This window comes from Ranitomeya imitator, chromosome 4, assembly GCF_032444005.1.
Source record: "Ranitomeya imitator isolate aRanImi1 chromosome 4, aRanImi1.pri, whole genome shotgun sequence".
In the NCBI taxonomy this organism is placed as follows: Eukaryota; Metazoa; Chordata; class Amphibia; order Anura; family Dendrobatidae; genus Ranitomeya; species Ranitomeya imitator.
Window position 1 is genome coordinate 262,414,657 of NC_091285.1, and position 21,436 is coordinate 262,436,092.

Consider the following 21,436-nt stretch of genomic DNA (forward strand, 5'->3'; position numbering starts at 1 on the left):
ATAAGGATAGATGATAGATAAATAGAATGATAGATAGATGTCATTGAGATATATAATCAGTGCAGTGCGTGTGTAGCTTACTGTACATGTAAAATGGTGTGAGGTCTCCCATATTTTTCTGACCAGAAAACCAGAAGAAAAGGCTAAGAGCCTGAATTGGTGCCTGTTATGGAGGCAGCTGAGAGCTGATATTCTTAGTCTGGGAGAGGGACAATATCCATGACCTTTTTCTAGGCTATTAATATCATCCTGCAGCTGTTTGCCTAGCCTTTGCGGGTTATTAATTATAGGAGGACCCCTCATCATTTTTGGGGGGGTTACCCCTTGTTAATAGCCAGTAAAGGCTAAGTAAACAGCTGTGAGCTGATATTAATAGCCTGGGAAGCTCTATCTTTATTACCCCCTTCCCAGACTATAAACATCAGCCCCCAACTGTCGGCTTTCCCTCAGCTGGTGAAGAAAAATATTGGGGACCCCACGCCATTTTTTTCTTTTAGTTTATTTATTTTTTATTAAATACAAGTAGATTAAAATACACATGCACTGCTCTAATTAAACAGTTGCGTGAAAAAGTGTTTGCTCCTTCCTGATTTCCTATTATTTTGCATGTTTGTCACATGTGAATGTTTCAGATCACTAAACAAATTTAAATATTAAGATATCACAAATAAACATGAAATGCAGTTTTTAAATGAAGGTCTTTATTATTATGGGAAAAAGAAATCCAAACCTACAGAGCCATATGTGAAAAAGTGATTTCCCCTAAAACTAATAACTGGCAGGGTTACCCTTAGCAACAACAAATGCAATCAAGTGTTCGCGATAACTGGCAATGAGTCTTTTACAATGCTCCAGAGGAATTTTGGTTTACTCATCTTTGCAGAATTGTTGTAATTCATCCACATTGAAGGGTTTTCTTGCATGGACTTTTTTCAGTACTTTGACTAGGACACTCCAACGTCTTAATTTTGTTTTTCTTAAGCCATTCAAAGGTGGACTTGCTGGTGTGTTTTGGATGATTGTCCTGCTGCACAACCCAAGTGCACTTCAGCTTGAGGTCACAAACAGATGGCAGGACATTCTACTTCAGGATTTTACGATAGCCAGAAGAATTCATGGTTCCATTTACCACAGCAAGCGTTCCAGGTCCTGAAGCAGCAAAACAGCCCCAGACCATCACACTACCACCACCATATTTTACTGTTGGTATGATTTTCATTTTCTGAAATTCTGTACTACTTCTACACCCAGATACAATGGGACATACACCTTCCAAAAAGTTCAACTTTTGTCTCGTCCGTCTGCAGAGTATTCTCCCAAACGTCTTGGGGATGATCAAGATGTTTTCTGGCAAAACTCAGGTGAGCTCTTATGTTCTTATTGCTCAGCAGTTGTTTTCATCTTGGAACTCTGCCATGCAGGTCATTTTTGCCCAGTCTCTTTCTTATGATGAAGTCATACACAATGACCTTAACTGAGGCAAGTGAGACTTGCAGTTCTTTGGATGTTGTTATGGGGTCTTTTGTGACCTCTTGGATGAATTGTCGCTGCGCTCTTGGGGTAATTTTGTTCAGCCGGCCACTTTTGGGAAGGTTCACCACTGTTCCATGTTTTCACCATTTGTAGATAATATTTCTCACTGTGGTTCACTAGAGTCCCAAAGCTTGAGAAATGGCTTTCTAACATTTCTATACTGATAGATCTCAATTACTTTGTTTCTCATTTGTTACAGATTTGGATTGCGGCATGATGTCTAGCTTTTGAGGCTCTTTTTACCTGTGTTATTTTTGTCTAATGTTTAAATTTGATTTTTTTGATGATCTGAAACATTTAAGTGTGACAAACATGCAAAATAAGTAATCAGGAAGGGGGCAAACACTTTTTCACACAGCTGTATATATCAGTGACATCTTTCTATCTTTTCTATGTATATATCTATTCTATTTATTCTATTCTGATGAGTCACACTGTGAATTTACTGTACTTGGCTGATGAAATGTCGAATATCCTATGATATCTCTGGGCTGGGAGTAGAGTTGAGAAATTTGGTCGGGTCCCTGCTTATTCAGCAAGCTATAGCGCTTACCGAGTAAGCTGCAGCGGGAACCCGGATACATGGGGCGCACCGGCTGATCAGCTGACCTTCCCCACAGCTGCATGGGTCACGGCTGTGTCACTGTCACAGAACATGCATGGAGAGCCCAACACACAGTTTCTCCATGTAAGTGCTGTGACAGTGACACAGCTGCGATACATGCAACTGTGGCGCTGGACAGCTGATAATCCGGTGCACTCCATTTATCCAGGTTCCCTCTGCAGCTTATTTAGCAAGCACTATAGCTTGCAGAATAAGCAGGGATCCAATCAAATTTGCTCAATTGTAGCTGGGAAAAGGTGGTATCCTGGTGGTGCAAGTCAGGAGCCATTGATATCCTTGCAGTGGGCTTCAGTAAAATGTTGGCAGTGCGAGGCAAGATCAGTGTCCTCCCTATTTACATTGAGCTCCAGGTGGTGAGCATAAGGAAAATGGTGATGACGCATGAGCAGATTGAGATCTCGGCTCATCATTGAGCCGCGATCTAAATCTGCACATGCATTGGTGTCATTTTCTTGAAGTCCTCAGCAGGGAGATCAATGGATCCTGCCTTACATCACCAGGACACCCCATCCTCCCAGCCCAGGGCCCACATCATATTCCCACTCCTGTCGCCACTTGCTTCCTGCAGCTGCGACACTGCTTCTGCCTCCTGTGACCCCGCTCCTCCATCACCACAGCATCCCCGAGTATGCTACATTCAGACTATAAGACGCACCTACATTTTCCTCCCAAATTTGTGGGGAAAAAAGGCCAAACAAATATAGTACAAAAAGAGGATTCAGAGATCCTCCAAAAGTTCTAAAAACCACTAGCAAAAGGCAGAGATGCTTACCTGCCCAGGCCTCGAAGCAAATGCACTATCAGGATGCAGTGGACCCATGTAGTTAAGATGGCGGCAACACAGGTGAAAAAATACCAATGAGACAACCACTCACAGCCTGCCAATCCCAATGGAAAAAAGGCTACAAAATATGGAAATTTCCAGCCCATCCTGTCAAAACATTTGTATTGTCATATAAAATTATAAAATTCTGTTTCATTAGCTATAGATTTTAGGTCTGTTCATTAAGACTCGCTGGCCTATTGCACACCAGTCTTAATGAACAGGACTGCAGGAGTAAGGTATGCCTAATTCAGTAACATGAATGAAAACACTAAATGAATTATCTGCACTTCACAACTGGCGCACTTCAGCCACTGGATTACATTTTTTGCTGAAACTTGTGCCACTGAAATGGCATACATTTTGATGATTTAGAAGTGTTTGTCAGGCCTTGTCCTACCCTAGCTTCACCCTAGCTTCACCCGTTTTAACAAAACTGTCCAAGACTGGTTTTTAAAATGCAAAAAGTAAAAAAAACAAAAAAGTGACATTTGAAGGTCTTTTACGCTTGTTAAATACCTTTTAAATACAATATATAATAGAGAGAAGAAATCCGTCAGTACACAAGCATGAGTACAACAGAACCAGCTACAGTGGTCAATTTGATAATATTTTCAGACTTCGGAGTTCAGCTATAGACTGTATTTTAATTTCAGATTAGTGCAATAGTTGTAATAAATTTAGAAAATAACTGATTTTTACGTAGATAATATCTACAGAAAAACTGTAAAGTGTTCAACTACGAACATGAACTTTTAAGGTCACCTCCTATTAGCCATATTATGGTGAAAGCTAGAATTATAGATACAACGGGACCATGCATATGTTAGCAAAAGTGCAAAAAGTTTTATGTATTCATTGATCTTTGAAAAGATTTTACATATTGAGACATTTATTTTCTGTGAATAAATCTGGTTTTCAATGTGAGATTTCAGGAACTGTAATTTATGGGCAACACGTTTGCTTGAACATGTAAAAATTAAACCTAAGGACACTTAAAGATGTAGGTGGAGTCTGTCAGCAGGTTGATGCTTCCCAATCTTAGGGCAACATAAAATAGTAACAGAGACCCTTGGTTTTAGTATTGTGTTACTTTGTGGGTTTATTTTTGCAATTTTTGTAATATCAATGGATAATCTCCTAGTTTTCTCAGTCATGAGCTTTGTCTATAGCTCTTGAATATTGAGGTTTACATAGCAGAAACTTATCATTTTATACAGGAGATAAAACAGAGTTTTATCAAACAACAGCAAGAATCTCAGTAAGATACCCACTACTGGAATCAAAGTATCTGCATCTAGGTTATGTTGCTGTCAGGTAGGGCATCCAAAACCTCGTGACAGAGTCTCTTTAAAGGCAATCATATGACAAAGTGCTATTCTCAAAAAGTGATGAAGTCTTTTAAAATAAAGCTCCACCTTCAATAGTGTTTAATATATAGTCAGCAAATATATAATGTATCATCTAAAAATGTGTAATAGTGTAATATACAGGCAGTCCCTAGGTTCCGAACAAAATATATTCTGTAGGTTTGTTCATAAGTTAAATTTGTAATGTAAGCTTGTACAGCTAAAAAGCCACCATAAGGCTTAAACCACCCCAAAAACTAATAAACAAATATTCACTTCATAGCTCACCTCTTCAACTGCTCCGCTGTTCCCTGCGTGCCATCTGGTCCTCTTTACTCCACTGTTCCACACTACACCTCCAATCTCTGTATTATAGGTCAGGACTTCCAGTCACATTCAGGCCTCGGAGGTCCTTGTATGTTGTAAAATCCAAACGTGACATCAAGACATCCCCGCAACCTTATGTCGCACAATGATCTCTGAGGCCTGGACACACCAGAAGTCCTGGCCTATATTTAGGATGCCTGAGATGTGGTGCTCAAAACAGTGGAAAGTAGAGGACTGGACAGCGAGCAACGATCAGCAGGGCAGCCACAGAGTTTAATGATGAGGTATTAGGTTTTTTATTAATGCTCTCCTCATTGCTCATCTCTCCGGTCATCCAGCTGCTTGTATCAGGTCCTCTTATTTCTGGTGGCATGCATTGCATCTCTGGCCTCTTCTGACCTCTTCACTGCATCCATGCTTTAAAGGTCACTGCATGCCTTAAGGACACAGTGCACGTCTCAACTTCACAGCACCATGACCTTGCAACATGCAGTGACATCCGTGTCATATATAAGTCATAGATTCATAACTCAGGGACTGCCTGTATTTATTATTTGCTGGTTTCACATATATTTTTTCAATTATTTTATATTCCTAGTGGCTAAAATAGAAGTTTGGAAGTCTTTGCAGTTTGGCTACTATGAGACCTGAAAAAATACGCAATACACATGATATGTAGGAGACAATTATTGACAGGTTCCTGTGTATGCACAAACAGATGGCAGAGCTTTCATGAATAAACTGAACTCTAAACTATGTGTCTGATATATTCTTTTAGGGGTCCTAGTTGTCAAAAAACACATATTTTATAAACAGTATGACCTTATAGGTGTAATAAACAATTGCAATCAAAATTCACTCCAATTGCAAATTAGGTTAATTTGCAAAATTTACAAACTTTCTGCAATTTGCAAAAAGCCAATCAAACAAGAACAATTTAAATAGCTTAACACAACTAATATAACAAGTGGCTTTTCCAAATTCAACACAAAATTCCATATTTAATGACTACTGTTTTCTCAAAATTATTCAGCCTTTCATGACTCGCATCTTTAATACTTAGTAGAGCACCATTTGCTTGTAATGGCCTGCTGAAAATCTTGTGCATAGACTGACACCAGCTTCTCGCAGTGTTCCTAAGAAATCTAAGCCCATTTTTCATTGGCAATAACATTTAGTTCACTAATATTCTTGAGTTTGAGTGCTACAGTCAATGTCTTCAGATCCCAAGTCAAGCACTGTGTCTGACACTATAGAATCTTCTGGGAGTTCTGAATCCAACCCTTGGCAGACTTTGAGGTATGCTTGGGATCGTTGTCATGTTGATAGGTCTAATGATGTTTGCACTTCAGCTTCCTTGCAGAATGCATAATATTTTCTCCTAGGATTTCTTGAATCTTAATTTAATCAATCTTGTCCTCCACAAGCTACACTTTCGAGTCCTAGTGGAAGCAAAGAAACCACAGAGCATCAGCAAGCCACTGCCCTGCTTCAGTGTAGGCATGGATATTGTTACCATGCTTCATTCCTCCTCCAGACATATTGTTGATCCATAGACCTAAAAACATCCAGTTTTGCTTCATTGCTTCACTAAACATTATCTCAAGAGGTCTATTTTTAACTCACTGGTACCAACTTTTCATTTGATTTAGAGTCAGCAGAGGTGTATGTCTTGAAGTTCGGGCTGGTAGAACTTCAGCGTTTATTATGCACCTTAATGTGTAAACTGGAACCTCAGAGCCTATGGCTAGGGTTGAGCGACCTTTACTTTTATAAGATCGGGTCGGGTTTCACGAAACCCGACTTTTTCAAAAGTTGGGTCGAGTGAAATCGGCCGATCCTATAAAAAAGTCGGGGTCGGGGTCGGCCGAAACTCGAAACCCAATGCAGTGCATTGGGTTTCCAATGGTTCCCAGGGTCTGAAGGAGCGGAAACTCTCCTTCAGGCCCTGGGATCCATATTTAAGTGTAAAATAAAGAATTAAAATAAAAAATATTGCTATGCTTACCCTCTGAGGTGCCCTGGTACTAACCGGGAACCTTCCTTCCTTCGAATCAGCGCTTGCAGGACCTTGCGGTGAAGTCGCGGTGACGTCGCGGCTTGTGATTGGTCGCGCGGCCGCCCATGTGACCGCTCGCGCGACCAATCACAAGCCGCGACGTCACCGCGACGTCACGCAAGGTCCTGCAAGCGCTGATTCTTAGGAAGGAAGGCTGCCGGAAAGAAGCAGGGCGCGTCCGAGGGTGAGTATATTCCTATTAGTATATTCCTATTAGGTATATACTCACCCTCGGACGCGCCCTGCTTCTTTCCGGCAGCCTTCCTTCCTAAGAATCAGCGCTTGCAGGACCTTGCATGACGTCGCGGTGACGTCACGGCTTGTGATTGGTCGCGCGAGCGGTCACATGGGCGGCCGCGCGACCGATCACAAGCCGCGACGTCACCGCAAGGTCCTGCAAGCGCTGATTCGAAGGAAGGAAGGTTCCCGGTTAGTACCAGTGCGCGTCAGAGGGTAAGCATAGCGATATTTTTTATTTTAATTCTTTATTTTACATTAAATATGGATTCCGATACCAATTTCCGATATTGCAAACATATCGGAAATCGGGATCGGAATTCCGATACCACATTCAGAAGATCGCCGACTTCATGGCCGACCCCACACAGGGGTCGGGTTTCATGAAACCCGACTTTGCCAAAAGTCGGCGACTTCTGAAAGTGGCCGACCCGTTTCGCTCAACCCTACCTATGGCCACCAAGTATCACTGCTGATCTGTGGAGGTCAAGGGTTTTTGACCACCTGTATCCTAAAGAACCTGGTGGCATTCATTGACACTTTCCTCCTTCTGTCAGGTAATCCAGCCAATATCGCTTTAACTTTAATTTTTCAAACAATGGCTTCAATTAATCAAAGTGTTTTTGTTGATTTCTGGCATAGAACACTTTGAGAAGTCACAAAAATTTTGCAGAAAGCTAGTCTGTGCCAAAATTTGGCAATATTTTAATGTTTTTTACCCTAGTACCAGCCAGATCCTCCAAAATTGGGCAAGGGTGGGATGGGAGCGTAATGATACCCGGCCGACAAATTCTTTATAGGTTATGCCACTTTAATGGTGTAACTTACATCATAAATGTACTCCAGGCCCAGAAACTGAAGGTGCAGGGGGGCATATGCAACTTGTAATATATGTGTCTAATTCATTACGTGGTGTTGCATGTTAATGAATTATGCACATCTTACACCTGCACACTCTTCGTTAAAACTGGCGTACGAAACCATGTGTGCTTAAGACAAATTGGGTACCCTAGTAATAGATTATATTCACAGGATTGAATAACTCTGAGGCTGTAGTCATCAAAAGTGACAGTGTGCATTTAATTTGTAGAAACTACTCGTTCTATTAGTTGTGTCAAGCTATTAAAATTACTTTTGTTTGATTTGTTCATTGCAAAAAGCAAAAAACATTAGCAACTTGACTAATTTTGAAGACAAATTTGCAGTTGCGGTTGAATAATTTTCAACACACTAGTTATTACATTGATAGATCTGCTTTAACTAAATGGCAACTAGACTAATAGTAATGATTATTTCTCAAACATGTAAGCTGTAAGTGTTTGTTGTTTGTGAGCTCTGTTTGGAGTTTGTAATATGTCAATAGTGATGGAATAAAACAGTGATGGAATAAAACTGAATCTTATGGATATTGTTTCCATGCTTAGGCACCTCTTCCTCTACAAATCAGCCTTATCAGTTCTTTTAAAGAGAAAAATGTTGGGCAGGGAACGCGAATCAAAGTCATCTGGATACAGCACAATTTGACAGAGTGGGCTAAAGTTTGTCCATGACTCCGTCATTCAGATGTAGGCCTCAGGCACAATGGACTTGGTTGCTGGTTTGTGATTCACCCAAGAAGCCACTGATATTAAAGGAGTAGTACTATAACCAAATCACTTGTCATCTCTATCCAGCACTTAGCACCTAATAGAAAGCTTGTCTTTGGAACCATTTTATCTGAAGTCAACTGGGCAGAAGTACCGTATATTGCAACAGAGGAATGGCAAGGCAAATGTTGATACAGTAAGAGGCTCTTAGTGAATATTGGAAAAGTTAGAATCATGATCAAGAATTCCAAAATATACAATATGGATCGGATGAAAAAAGGTGCAAATCTTAGCACAACTGTTACAGCAAATATGAAATGGCGAAGTAAAAGCTGCAGTGATAGTAATGAACATGATGACAAAAAAGTAAAGACCCTGAGAATGAGAACTTTTTGTTTTAAGAGTGCAGTCAAAAGTATGATTGCCTTCCAGTGCTTATCAGGCGTAGCATTAGTTTTTACTTAACCAAAGGAAACCTGAGGCAATATTCAGGATGCAAGGTTGTCACTATAAGGACAAACATTTCAATATACGATCATTGCTCACAAATTTGTAGCATCATCCTGTGGACAAATAGTGGTCACAAAGACATTTCACATCCTTTTCTTTATCAGTCCATTTCAGATTTCAGTGCAACAATCCATTGTCATTGCATTGTCTTGTTCGTGCCTCTGCTCTTAATACAGGTGATTATTATGCTGCTATTGAACAACAGAAAAGACAGACGTTTTCTCATCTGCCTTTCTCAAGTTCTACTGCAACAGTAAAGTATCTTAATATGAAAACGAAGCTTGTGCAAAGTGAAGCCAATTCCTCTACCAAGCAATCAGAAGCTTTGTTAATTGCAGGACTAAAGAACAAAAGCACTACAATTTACAAATGCATCAGTAACGCTATTGGCGGAAAATAAAGGATAATCGACGAAACTGTGTCACGCTTACACCTGCCTTGCAAAACTGATCCATGTGGTCATGTGCAAATGCTGAAAAAATTGGCAGTGTATACCAGGTCTGCAAGTCAGCACCTGGAGAACATAAAAAACAGGATCTTTCGACTTTAAAATAAGAAGCTGGAGGTGTGGTGGTGGCTTGCCTTATCAGCTATGCAAATGCTCGCCTATTTTCCAGCAAGTACGTTTTCTTGAAGGGTCTCCAGGGCTGCTTGGTGATGTCACAACCACAAAGTGGTTCTAATTGAATGCTAGTGTAGAAACAATTGTTTTTGAAATTTCAGCTACTTAGGTAGAGATAGATAGCTCAAAGGAAAATAACTCTTAAATGTCCAAAATTGAGAAATATTCTTGTTAGGATTTGGTGATCTTATATGACCCTAAAATTGATTAGACCGACTTTTTTTTTAAAGGCTTGTCTTAATATAAAGCAGATTTATTTGAGATACATTTTAAATCGGATGTACTGTATAGTAGCTTTTTTTGTAGAGGCCCATCCATCTAGAAGGACATTTTTCACTGCAGTTTTGGTTTGTCTTTTCAACAAGGTATCACTTTACGTAAAGATTGGCATTTGTAGCCAGACTGGGTGTGAGGAGCATGCCTAATCTTAAAGGAGTTTTCCACACTTGTCCTTTTTAGAATTAGACAAGCCATAAAACATGATCAGCTTTGGTACAGCTGCTGATAATCCTTATGATCCTGGAACCAATATTGTCTATAACCACACTACGTTATTTTATTTTTTATAAACTCCCTTTCTGTAGAGAATGAAAGGGAGATACCAAGCGCAATAGAATCTCGTGGAGAAACTGGTTTAGATGAGATTTATAGGAATTGCTCACCTTTTGGAGTTGTTTAACCAACAATTGAGGAATCAAGGTGCGACAGCTGCTGCAGTACCCTCAGGTTGGGAAATTACACAATGTAGAACAATTGGTGGGAGGATAGAAGTAGCAGTCTGCACTGCTGTGCTAGGCTCAAGAAATCCATAAGATGTGATGAGGGATTAGATCATGCGGTTTATTCTCAATGCATTTCGAAGTTGAACCAACTTCATCAGGAGAACCACATGATCTAATCCCACAAACTGCATGTAATAATCAACTTATCACATCATCTTATCACATCATCCGGATTTTTTAACCTAGCACAGCAGCACAGACAATCCTCCCACCAACTTTTTCTATAGAGAATAATGCACATGCAAGCCTAATAGTAGAGTGAACCCCTTAACATCTGCAGATTTACTAGTCAAATATTTAGTGCAACATGAAGCAATTAAACTTTGTAATGTTCTGACTTCACACTTTAAGACTATATCTAAATTTTAATGAATGGTGGAGCTTTAGTTTTTAGAATATGATTTTAGATTTTTATGTTGACCTTAAAATTTGAGCTAGGAAAGGATGTTATATATATGAGAACCACCTTAACTGAGTAATCACAATGCCCACAGGAAGTATCTCAATGACAAATGTAGCTCTCATATACCTGTGTAGCATAATATAATATTATTTACATTTTATAAAAAAAGTGTTCATTTTGGCTTAAATGAAATTTGAATTCACTGGGTATAATTTGCATAAATTACATGGTAAAATGTGACAATTGCAAAAAATGTTCAGAAAATAAGATGTTTTGCAAATTACTTTTTATTCACAGTGATAATATTCGTAGTACAGGTTACAGAAGAAGAAGAATAAACTACATAACAAATTGAAAATATATTTGTGACATAACAGTACCATATATTTTGCAGTTATTTCCAGGTTACCTGCTTTGTTCTTTTTATTCAGTGTATTGATTTCTGAGAGCAACTTGGATGAGATAACTGTGCTGAAAATAAACATTATCCAAGCAAAAATGCATTTCTGAAAAGGTTACTGTATTTGCCAGTAGCAATGAATCTATTTGTTGAATGATGTCATATCATATGTAGTGAAAGCATGATCAAAAAGCTTAAAAATAGAGTCAAGTCATCCGATGGCAATACTTCATAATAAGGGATGCGTTGAAAAATATATGAAAAAGTAAACTTGTGCAAAGAATTAATGAACATTTTAGAATTTGGGAAAGGATTTTTCATATTACAAATGTATCTTTTTATCTATTAATCAACATCTATCACCACATACAGGATAACCAGGAAACTGCATGAATGTTAATATTGGCTTTGGTGTTCTTACTAAACATTTATTTAAATTATTTATAGATGAAATGCTGTTGAATTTATGAAATACTGGCCCTAGAGAATGGTAAATTCATTATAATTATCCCCTTAAATGCATGGTTGACTGCATTAGCTCAACAGAGTTTGAAATGAATAACTTATGAATGGAAGGTTTGTTAATTTGTTTCCATCTGCATCCAAGTCCTAGCTTTTCTAATTTTTTTTTCAAGGACATTCCAAGACTGATCTTAGCATTTCACATGTTGCTTTGTGTATTTTAGTATGCATTTTAACCATACAGTTTAGCATGTCATATTGTTTCAGCTAATACAATTGTAGATCAAATCAAGACCCTACAAGGACTGTTTAAAATATATTAGAATGTTAGTTTAGTTTATTTTGGACAAAGTGCAAATACATTTGTTGGGTACGATTGACCTACATATTGTCTCAGCTCTTCATTACTGTTGACATAAACCTTTTTGATGGAGTCATAATTGATTGCATTTCATTTTACTGTTTGTCTCTGTCTTTTTCTGGTTGAATTCAACTGATGTCTGTGCAATATTTCGTAAAAGGATATGAGAAATCCCGAAGTTTAAACAACATAGCTGGCTTGACTGGCAATGCCTTGAGACTGTCTCCAGTAACATCACCCTACAGTTCACCTTGTCCTCTCAGACGCTCTCGGTCTCCTATCCCATCTATCTTATAAAACAGACTACACCAATCTGACAAATAGAAATTTCTCAAGTACTACTGACCACATAATGGAAACAATTCAAGGTAGCATTAACTCTAGTCTCTATCCAGACAGCATAAAAACACTGCATATTCTCAACTGGAAACGCTCGGAAACACCAGTTTGTCCTCAAACATTTCATTCTGATGCTTATAAAGTAAAATACCCCATGGAGTTTGTGCGTATCTACTGACCTTCTGATTTCTTTCTGGCAATAAAAAGGATAGAGTATGGATGGATCGGCCAGTATATTTAATATTCACGTATATTTTCAGGGACATACAGCTATACCAATGTGCTTCCAAATGATAATCAACACTTCATTGAACATTCATTTCTTGTGAGTTTCTGATCCATTCTGAAGATGTCTGGAATCCTGTCTTTAGAGCTCCCAATGTAACAGATCAGACCATTTGCATGGACCATCCCGTCTACTCATCATATCAATGCAATGTTGCAGATTACAGGAGCTGCAAAACGGCTCCAAACGTAAGCTTGGCATCATATCATTTGCTAATCAGTTGTCCTACCAGTTGGATTTTGCTTTTTATCTTCTAATTTCCGTTGGTATTTTTAGATGATTTTTCATTGTTTAATACTGTGTAATAGAGTACCGAAATGTCTCTGGTTGTTTGCACACAGATAACTGCAAAGAGGTTGTCATTACTGGTTACACGCAAGCAGAGGCCAGATCTCTTTCATAATGGCTTGGGAAGGCACAATACATGTGAAAAAGGTAACTGCCATCCAGGCTTGCAATTTTAAGCTAGAAAGGTCTTCTTCTTGCACAAAGATTTTTCAGATTTTCCTCATGCAAAGTTCTAAAAACTAGAGAAAAAAGCTTCTGTAATGCATGTTCAGTTAAATTTCCAGGGCTGTATATTTTATTGAGGATTTTTTTTGACCAGCCTTAAACATCTGGGATCAAATTTGGCTTTTTTTTTTCAAGTCAATGTTTTACCAAATAATTCTTTCGAAATTCGTTTGTCATTTATGTTCATGTTGGTTTGTCTAACCAGTCGTTAAGCTGTTTCATCCACCTCTTTTCCAACACTCAAACTGTGCCTGTACACAACTAGTTCAAGGCTGCATTCTTTTCTTTTGCGTTTTTGCTGTGTTTTATGTGCTTTAAGTATGGTTGATGTTCTACTGAATTGAATTATGGAGAAAGTAAATTACTTATTTTCGAATTGATATAAAAGCCATTAACCATTGCCACTTACCGCAGCAAGTCATCTATTTCTAAAGTTAAAATTATGTTCAATTTTACTACATTTAGAATAGGTCACTTTTATTACTTCAGCTGTTGTTGAACCATATCTACTAGCACGATCAGTCGGTGTGTAGGTACTTTGTAGAATATTAAATTTACTGAACCCTCAACAGCTAATGTAATGAGTGATTGGTTACCTATTCTGAAAGTGCTTCTCCAGGATTGGGAAATGGCTCTATTTTTATCAGAAACAGTGCCACTCGTGTCTACGGTCTGTGTCCGGTGCTACAGCTTAGCCTTGTTAAAATGAAAGGAAATTGACTACAATACGGGACACACTCTATGGCTAAGAGTGGGACTGATTCTGGAAAAAATCAGATCTGTTTTACTGATCCCAGGCAATCACTTTAACTCATTGTGAATTCAACTTTTAGACATAACAATTTTTTTTCATGAAATATACTAAACACTGAAGTCATTCTCACAACTTGTCTATTTTTGGAGTTAAGCGGCAGGTTGCCTTTTTATTGCCCAATTGTGACCCTTAATGAAAGGTCAAATTTACCCTTTGTAAATTCTGTTATGGTAATGTATTACCATTGCCTGTGCAATCATACTGTAATAAAAATGCATTTCCTCTAATAGTATGCAGATTATTATAAGATAGATAGATAGAGCATACACATTTAAGGGAGAAGAACCAAAAAGAATCATTGGCTTTTCTCTGAAAATGGAGGAAATAGGCTGGTATGTGATGCCTCTTTTAACACCAAAAAGTCCCGGACTGCTTGAGGACATGCTAATATCTGATTTCCAGGTCTTGTGACATCTGACATCAGTGTTTAGCTTGCCTGTTTTATTAAAGGTTATGATGTTTTGGGCTGGTGATAGGAAGACCATAGTGTAGGAAAGGCATGAATGTTAAAAAAGATGCTTTACAAATTTTTATCAACCTGACCTAAGCAATGTGTTTTTATTCATGAATCATTATGTAATGTAAATTCTAATGGTATATACCAGAATCAATAGCATGAGCAGTAAAACCGAGATTAAACAGAAATCAATAATGATCATAGTTTAGAAACTATAGAAATGATATATTATGACAGTGAAAACAATAGTATAGTATTTTAATCAAGGGATTAATACAATATTTGGTGCTGCTGTTATTGACTACAGTGTTATACAGAATTTATCATGGATTTGTGACTGCTGAAAAGGGGACAATGGAATTTAGCCATAACAAGGACTATACTGGAAAGAATCTCCTGCTGGTGAATGGGCCCTAGATGTAAGCCTCTCATGTTACAAGGTAGTGAATAAGATCTGATGTCCAGCTTGATCTGCAAAGTGCAACAATCACAGACTGAAAAGTTTCAGCTGCCAACAATCTATAAGGTCTGTGCTGGCAAATTAGTTGTAAATAAATGTGAGCATGGATTATACGCTATTTTCATCAATATAAGTACATGTTCGATTGTACGGTTCCTCTTGATTAATGTATGTGTGTAAAATCCCCATACATTTTGGATTACCTCACAATCCCTGCAGTACTCTAGTTTGTGCTGTAGATTGTATAGAAATGCACATAAAAGGTGTACGTTAACCTTTCAGGATCTGTCTAACACAGGTCTATCCTCATTTATTGCTGTTAGTGTTGCAGAAGATATATAGTCCAGTAGGTTCCAGTTCGCTAAGTGGTGCTGCTTCATTAGACATTGTAGGACCAATAGACACAAAGGTGCCATAGTGTCTTCTGATGTCGTCTTCTAGGGCACCACCACTTAGTACTGTAATCCATAACCCATCAGATAAATGTAATGTACCATCTTCCTTTATACTAAAATATTCCATGTTAAACATGCCAGAATTATTTCCCATTAAAAATGAACATGTTAGATAGCTGGCAATTCTTACCATCCATTCTTTGAGATAAAGTGTAAGTATTAACGATAAAATCATGGTGGCAAGAATATATTGATAGTGTGTGCTTAACTCCATTGCTTTGTCATCACCACAGGATCCAGCAGCATAAATATCTGTTGTATAAGAATATTAATTTTATTTTTTTGCCAAGGAAAGATTTATCTTTTTATCTGTGCTGTGCTATAAAAAAAAATGTGAATTGTTACTTGTTACTCTGTCCATGATAATGTACATTTCGGTTAATAAAATAAAATATTTTTCCTTTATTTAAAAAATAATTCTTAGGTGTCTTTTCATTCTTATTCAAGTGCCTGAATTTTTCATTGATGTCATTATATGACCCAGATCTGTATATTGTAACAAGATCTAAGTCTAATATCTAAGTTAACAGGACGCGGTAATGAAAACAGTGTACTATTAAAGATTGTTTGCACTGGAAATCTACCCAATAATGTACAATAATAGGGTTAATTAGATAGATGAAACGCTAAGACCTTGCATTGATATTCCACAATTAAAGCCCATCCTGTTACATTGACAAAGCTCTATGGGAATAAAAATAATCTCATTATACCGACGTTATGATGAAAAAAATGAGCAGTGATATTGAAGTGTTAGTGATCATGTAAATGCTTTTTTTCATACTCTTGGCTACTTTAGGACAGGACTCTGGGTAGAGATCTGATTTATGAAAAATATTATAGTGTAACTAATTTTGTACAAGGTTTTAAATATTATAGGAACTGTATAGTGATTGTGATTGGAGGGGGTCTGGCTCCTGAAACCCCAATCGAGGTGTCTAAACTAAGGTTGAGCGAAACGGGTCGGCCATTTTCAGAAGTCGCCGACTTTTGGCAAAGTCGGGTTTCTTGAAACCCGACCCGACCCCTGTGTGGGGTCGGCCATGAGGTCGGCGATCTTCTGAATCTGGTATCGGAACTCCGATCCCGAGTTCCGATATGTTTTCAATATCGGAAATCGGTATCGGAATCCATATTTAAGTGTAAAATAAAGAATTAAAATAAAAAATATTGCTATACTCACCCTCTGACGCGCCCTGGTACTAACCGGCAGCCTTCCTTCCTTAGAATCAGCGCGTGAAGGGCCTTAGATGATGTCGCGGCTTGTAATTGGTCGCGCGACCGCCCATGTGACCGCTCGCGCGACCAATCACAAGCCGCGACGTCACCGAAGGTCCTTCAAGCGCTGATTCTTAGGAAGGAAGGCTGCCGGAAAGAAGCAGGGCGCGTCCGAGGGTGAGTATATACCTAATAGGTATATAGGTGACCGCTCGCGCGACCAATCACAAGCCGCGACGTCACCGAAGGTCCTTCAAGCGCTGATTCTTAGGAAGGAAGGCTGCCGGAAAGAAGAAGGGCGCGTCTGAGGGTGAGTATATACCTAATAGGAATATACTCACCCTCGGACGCGCCCTGCTTCTTTCCGGCAGCCTTCCTTCCTAAGAATCAGCGCTTGAAGGACCTTCGGTGACGTCGCGGCTTGTGATTGGTCGCGCGAGCGGTCACATGGGCGGTTGCGCGACCAATCACAAGCTGCGATATCATCTAAGGCCCTTCACGCGCTGATTCTAAGGAAGGAAGGCTGCCGGTTAGTACCAGGGCGCGTCCGAGGGTGAGTATAGCAATATTTTTTATTTTAATTCTTTATTTTACACTTAAATATGGATCCCAGGGCCTGAAGGAGAGTTTCCTCTCCTTCAGACCCTGGGAATCATTGGAAACCCAATGCACTGCATTGGGTTTCGTGTTTCGGCCGACCCCGACCCTGACTTTTTTATAGGATCGGCCGATTTCACTCGACCCGACTTATGAAAAAGTCGGGTTTCGTGAAACCCGACCCTATAAAAGTAAAAGTCGCTCAACCCTAGTCTAAACTCTATTCTGAAGTGTGCAGATCCTGTATGATCTGCATACAACATGTGGAGAATGGGCTTTCTACTGGGTCTGTTGGTCTATTCATTCACTCTCTCAGGCACTCTATGAACTTCTATACTTACTATTGAGCCTGTAGACAGCTCTGTATGTGCAACTCATGCAGGAGCTGTGCACTTCAGAGCGGTGTTTTGACCTATCGGTCATAGACTCGGGATCTGAACCTTTAATAACCAACAACAAACACTATGGAGCTCCTATAATACAGTGGGTAGGGAAAGTATTCAGACCCCTTTAAATTTTTAACTTTTTGATTCATTGCAGCCATTTGGTAAATTAAAAAAAAGTTCATTTTTTTCTCATTTTTCACTGTGCACCCCATCTTGACTGAAAAAAAGCAGAAATGTAGTCATTTTATTAAAAAAGAAAAGCTGAAATATCACATGGCCATAAGTATTCAGACCCTTTGCTCAGTATTGAGAAGAAGCACCCTTTTGAGCTAGTACAGCCATAAGTCCTCTTGGGAATGATGCAACAAATTCTTCACACCTGGATTTGGGGATCCTCTGCCATTCTTCCTTGCAGATCCTCTCCAGTTCCATCAGGTTGGATGGTGAAGGAGGATCACAAGGAAATGGACAGCATGTGACTTAAATATGAGTGTCTGAGCAAAGGGTCTGAATACTTATGACGATGTGATATTTCAGTTTTTCTTTTTTAATAAATTTGGAAAAATTACTACATTTCTGTTTTTTCAGTCAAGATGGGATGCATAGTGTACATTAATGAGAAAAAAAATGAACTTTTTTGAATTTACCAAATGGCTGCAATGAAACAAAGAGTGAAAAATGTAAAGGGGTCGGAATACTTTCCATACCCACTGTATATCAAAACTTATATAAATTCAGATTTACATTTTAAGCCACCAGCTAATTTGGAAATTCTGTACTATTCTGTGCAACTGTCCATGTCTAGCTAATAAAATATTGAACTATTGAAGGTTCATTAGCGTTCCTTTTTCTTTGCTCATTAATAAATTACTTTTGTGAAAAGCATTTGAAATCTGTTAGATGTGATGTAAACGTGCCATACTTACAAGGTAAGTGGAAGTATATGGTAAGTGGAAATGTATTCTAGATATATAGAAATATTCTAATTCACCCTTGTGAGAATACCAAGTATTAACATTAGCTGGTAAGTGTAATAGTGGTGGCATGCACGGACACTCCATTCTTGACTGCATACACTGGAGCCCCTTTCTTGAGATAGGTGCAGGCGTCACTGCAAAGACCAACATTTATGAAACATATCGTTTTGCTATAAACGTTCCTTCCTGGAACACCCCTTAACATTTTAAATACAAAATTATAGCCTGCAAACCTTTATGTTTAGGCTTTTAATTAGCTAATGTCATTTTGCAATGAAAAATCCACAATTAGTCATAAAATACAACTCAACATCAAAAACTACAAAACATTCAGGCACAACTAAGGGTAATCATAGTATCACACTCACTCTGAGACCCATGTGTATGCTCAGAAGCTAATCTCAAAGATGGTTTCCATTTATTGTATTCGCTGGAGAGGTTTTGAGGAAGCGTTTTACCTTTTACCTTCTGTGTAGAATATAATAGAGTGAAAAAGGTTGACACAAATGGATTTAATCCCATCATAAACATGTGTAGTTCTGCAGGGCTAAAAAGGCAAATAGGTAGAAACCTGTCAGCCGGTTTTAGCTACAGTTGTGGCCAAAAGTATTGACACCCTTGCAATTCTGTCAGCTAATACTCAGTTCCTTCCTGAAAATGATTGCAATCACAAATTCTTTGGTATTATTATCTTCATTTAATTTGTCTTAAATGAAAAAACACAAAAGAGAATGAAGTAAAAAGCAAAACCTTGATCATTTCACACAAAACTCCAAAAATGGGCCAGACAAAAGTATTGGCATCCTCAGCCTAATACTTGGTTGCACAACCTTTAGCCAAAATAACTGCGACCAACCGATTCCGGTAACCATCAATGAGTTTCTTGCAATGCTCTGCTGGAATATTAGACCATTCTTCATTCTTCTATCACTTGGACATTATCATTGCTAGGACTAGCTGATCTTAGCTAAGTCATCAAACTCTGCCCCCTCCTGTGATAAGCAGCTCACTGTCAATACACTATGTACAAGTTAAAACCAGAAGTTTACATACACTCTATGAAAAGACATATATGCATGTTTTTCTCAATATCTGACATGAAACTAGAATATATCTTTCCTGTTTTAGGTCAATTAGGATAACCATAATTATTAATGTTTGCCAAGTGCCAGAACAATGAGAGAGAATGTTTTATTGCATTTTTATTACTTACTGCAAAGTCAAAAGTTTACATACAATAAGATTGCTATGCCTTTACACAATTCTGAACTGCCCATATAATGATGTCACGTCTTTGGAAGCTTTTTTGGCAACATCTGAGTTGATTAGAGATACACCTGTGGATGTTGTGGTATGACGACTGGTCATGTCATTAATGGGCGGTATGAATCACAGACTTGGGTGGCCCTGTGATGGAAGCCTGGGCGTGTTTTGCTCAGCAGATCTACTGCTGAGGGTTTTACTATACATTGGGAGGCTTCCAGGTGACTGATGGGTGGGTCTAGTCAACTACATACCCATTCAAAGGGGTGTCTCTCAACACCTAAGATGGTTGTGTGTTTGAGGACCTGCGGTGATGTCACAATCACCTGACTAGCCATGTGATAGGTACCTGGGTGTGGTTACAACTATGTAATAGAGGTGTGTTTGGCACCTGTGTGTGAGTGTTTGGGAGTCTGTCAGTGTGGACAGATTTCCATGTGTCCAGGCTGGACACTACACAGTGGTCTGTGTGCAGTGAAGGAGAAGTGTTCCTACATGTGTGGCTCCAGACCAAATCCGCTTGCTGGACATCGTACAGCCTGGGAAGCAGTGCTGGCTAGTCTGAGCCAGAGGAATGAGGTTTGTGAGATACTTCTGGAGTGGATGGTCTGACAACCGTGAGTAATACTGACCTGGTCAGTGAGAAGTGTTTGTGGGATATCTCCGAGGATAAAAGACATCCAGGAACCTGTGTGGCCGACAGCAACAGGTAACGGACAGGAATCCATGTAATGCTGACTGGGGCCAGTGAGAGACTGTGTTTGTTCTATAGAGCCGAACGTGTAACGGACAGTGTACTGGTTGCTGCATAATACCAATTTTCTGAGGTGCGGTTTATGCTGTTCACTAATAAACCGCATGGACTTGTTTTGTTTTAACCCTGAGTGTCAACGAGTATCTCTCAACTACCAGCAAAGCAAGTAATCCCCGTACACAGATAGTGTGGGACATTACAATGTATTTTAATGCACAACTGAAACACACTGCTTCTTTGTGTTATCATGGGAAAGTCTCAAGAAATCAGCCAAGATATCAGCAAGAGAATTGTGGTCTTGCTCAAGTCTGGCTCATCCTTGGGTACAATTTCAAGGTACCTGAAGGTGCCTCATTCATCTGTACAAACAATTATATGCAAGTACAAACAAGATGGGAATGTCCAGCCATCATACCGCTCAGGAAGGAAATGGGTTCTTTGTCCCAGAGATGAACATGCTTTGGACCGGCATGTGCATATCAACACTAGGACAAAAGCAAAAGATCTTGTGAAGATGATGGGGGAAGCTGGTAAGATTGTTTCAATATCCACAGTGACACGAGTACTGTATCAACATGTCCTGAAAGGCCACTCTGCCAGGAAGAAGATATTACTCCAAAAGAAACATAAAAAAGCCTGATTATTGATTAATGTTTGCAAATGTGGATCGCCCCCACGGGGCCGTGGGGTACTCGGTATCAGGTCCTGCAGTTCACAGGGGGATGTCATGGTGGTTGACCCAGTCCGTGGCCCTGGGATGTCCTTGTAAAAGGGAAAGGTCTTTAAAGGGATAGAGTTTATGTTCATGACGCCACCTGTGGTATCCGGTCAGGGTGAC

At 39.1% G+C, this 21,436-nt stretch overlaps 1 protein-coding gene across 4 annotated transcripts in view; it reads left to right on the plus strand.

The window, feature by feature from the left end:
• KCNC2 (potassium voltage-gated channel subfamily C member 2) overlaps positions 1 to 15,820 on the plus strand; it is a 345,842-nt gene extending 330,022 nt beyond the window's left edge. Inside the window, exons 5-6 of one of the 4 annotated variants that reach the window (XM_069764584.1) lie at positions 13,046 to 13,139; positions 14,796 to 15,820. In XM_069764584.1, coding sequence (XP_069620685.1) covers positions 13,046 to 13,107 — 62 coding nt within the window. In that variant the 3' untranslated portion in view covers positions 13,108 to 13,139; positions 14,796 to 15,820. Of the gene's footprint in view, positions 1 to 11,703; positions 11,747 to 12,239; positions 13,140 to 14,795 lie in introns of those variants that run through there. The other 3 variants (XM_069764585.1, XM_069764582.1, XM_069764583.1) reach the window with 3 other exon arrangements.
• Positions 15,821 to 21,436: the final 5,616 nt, after the last annotated feature.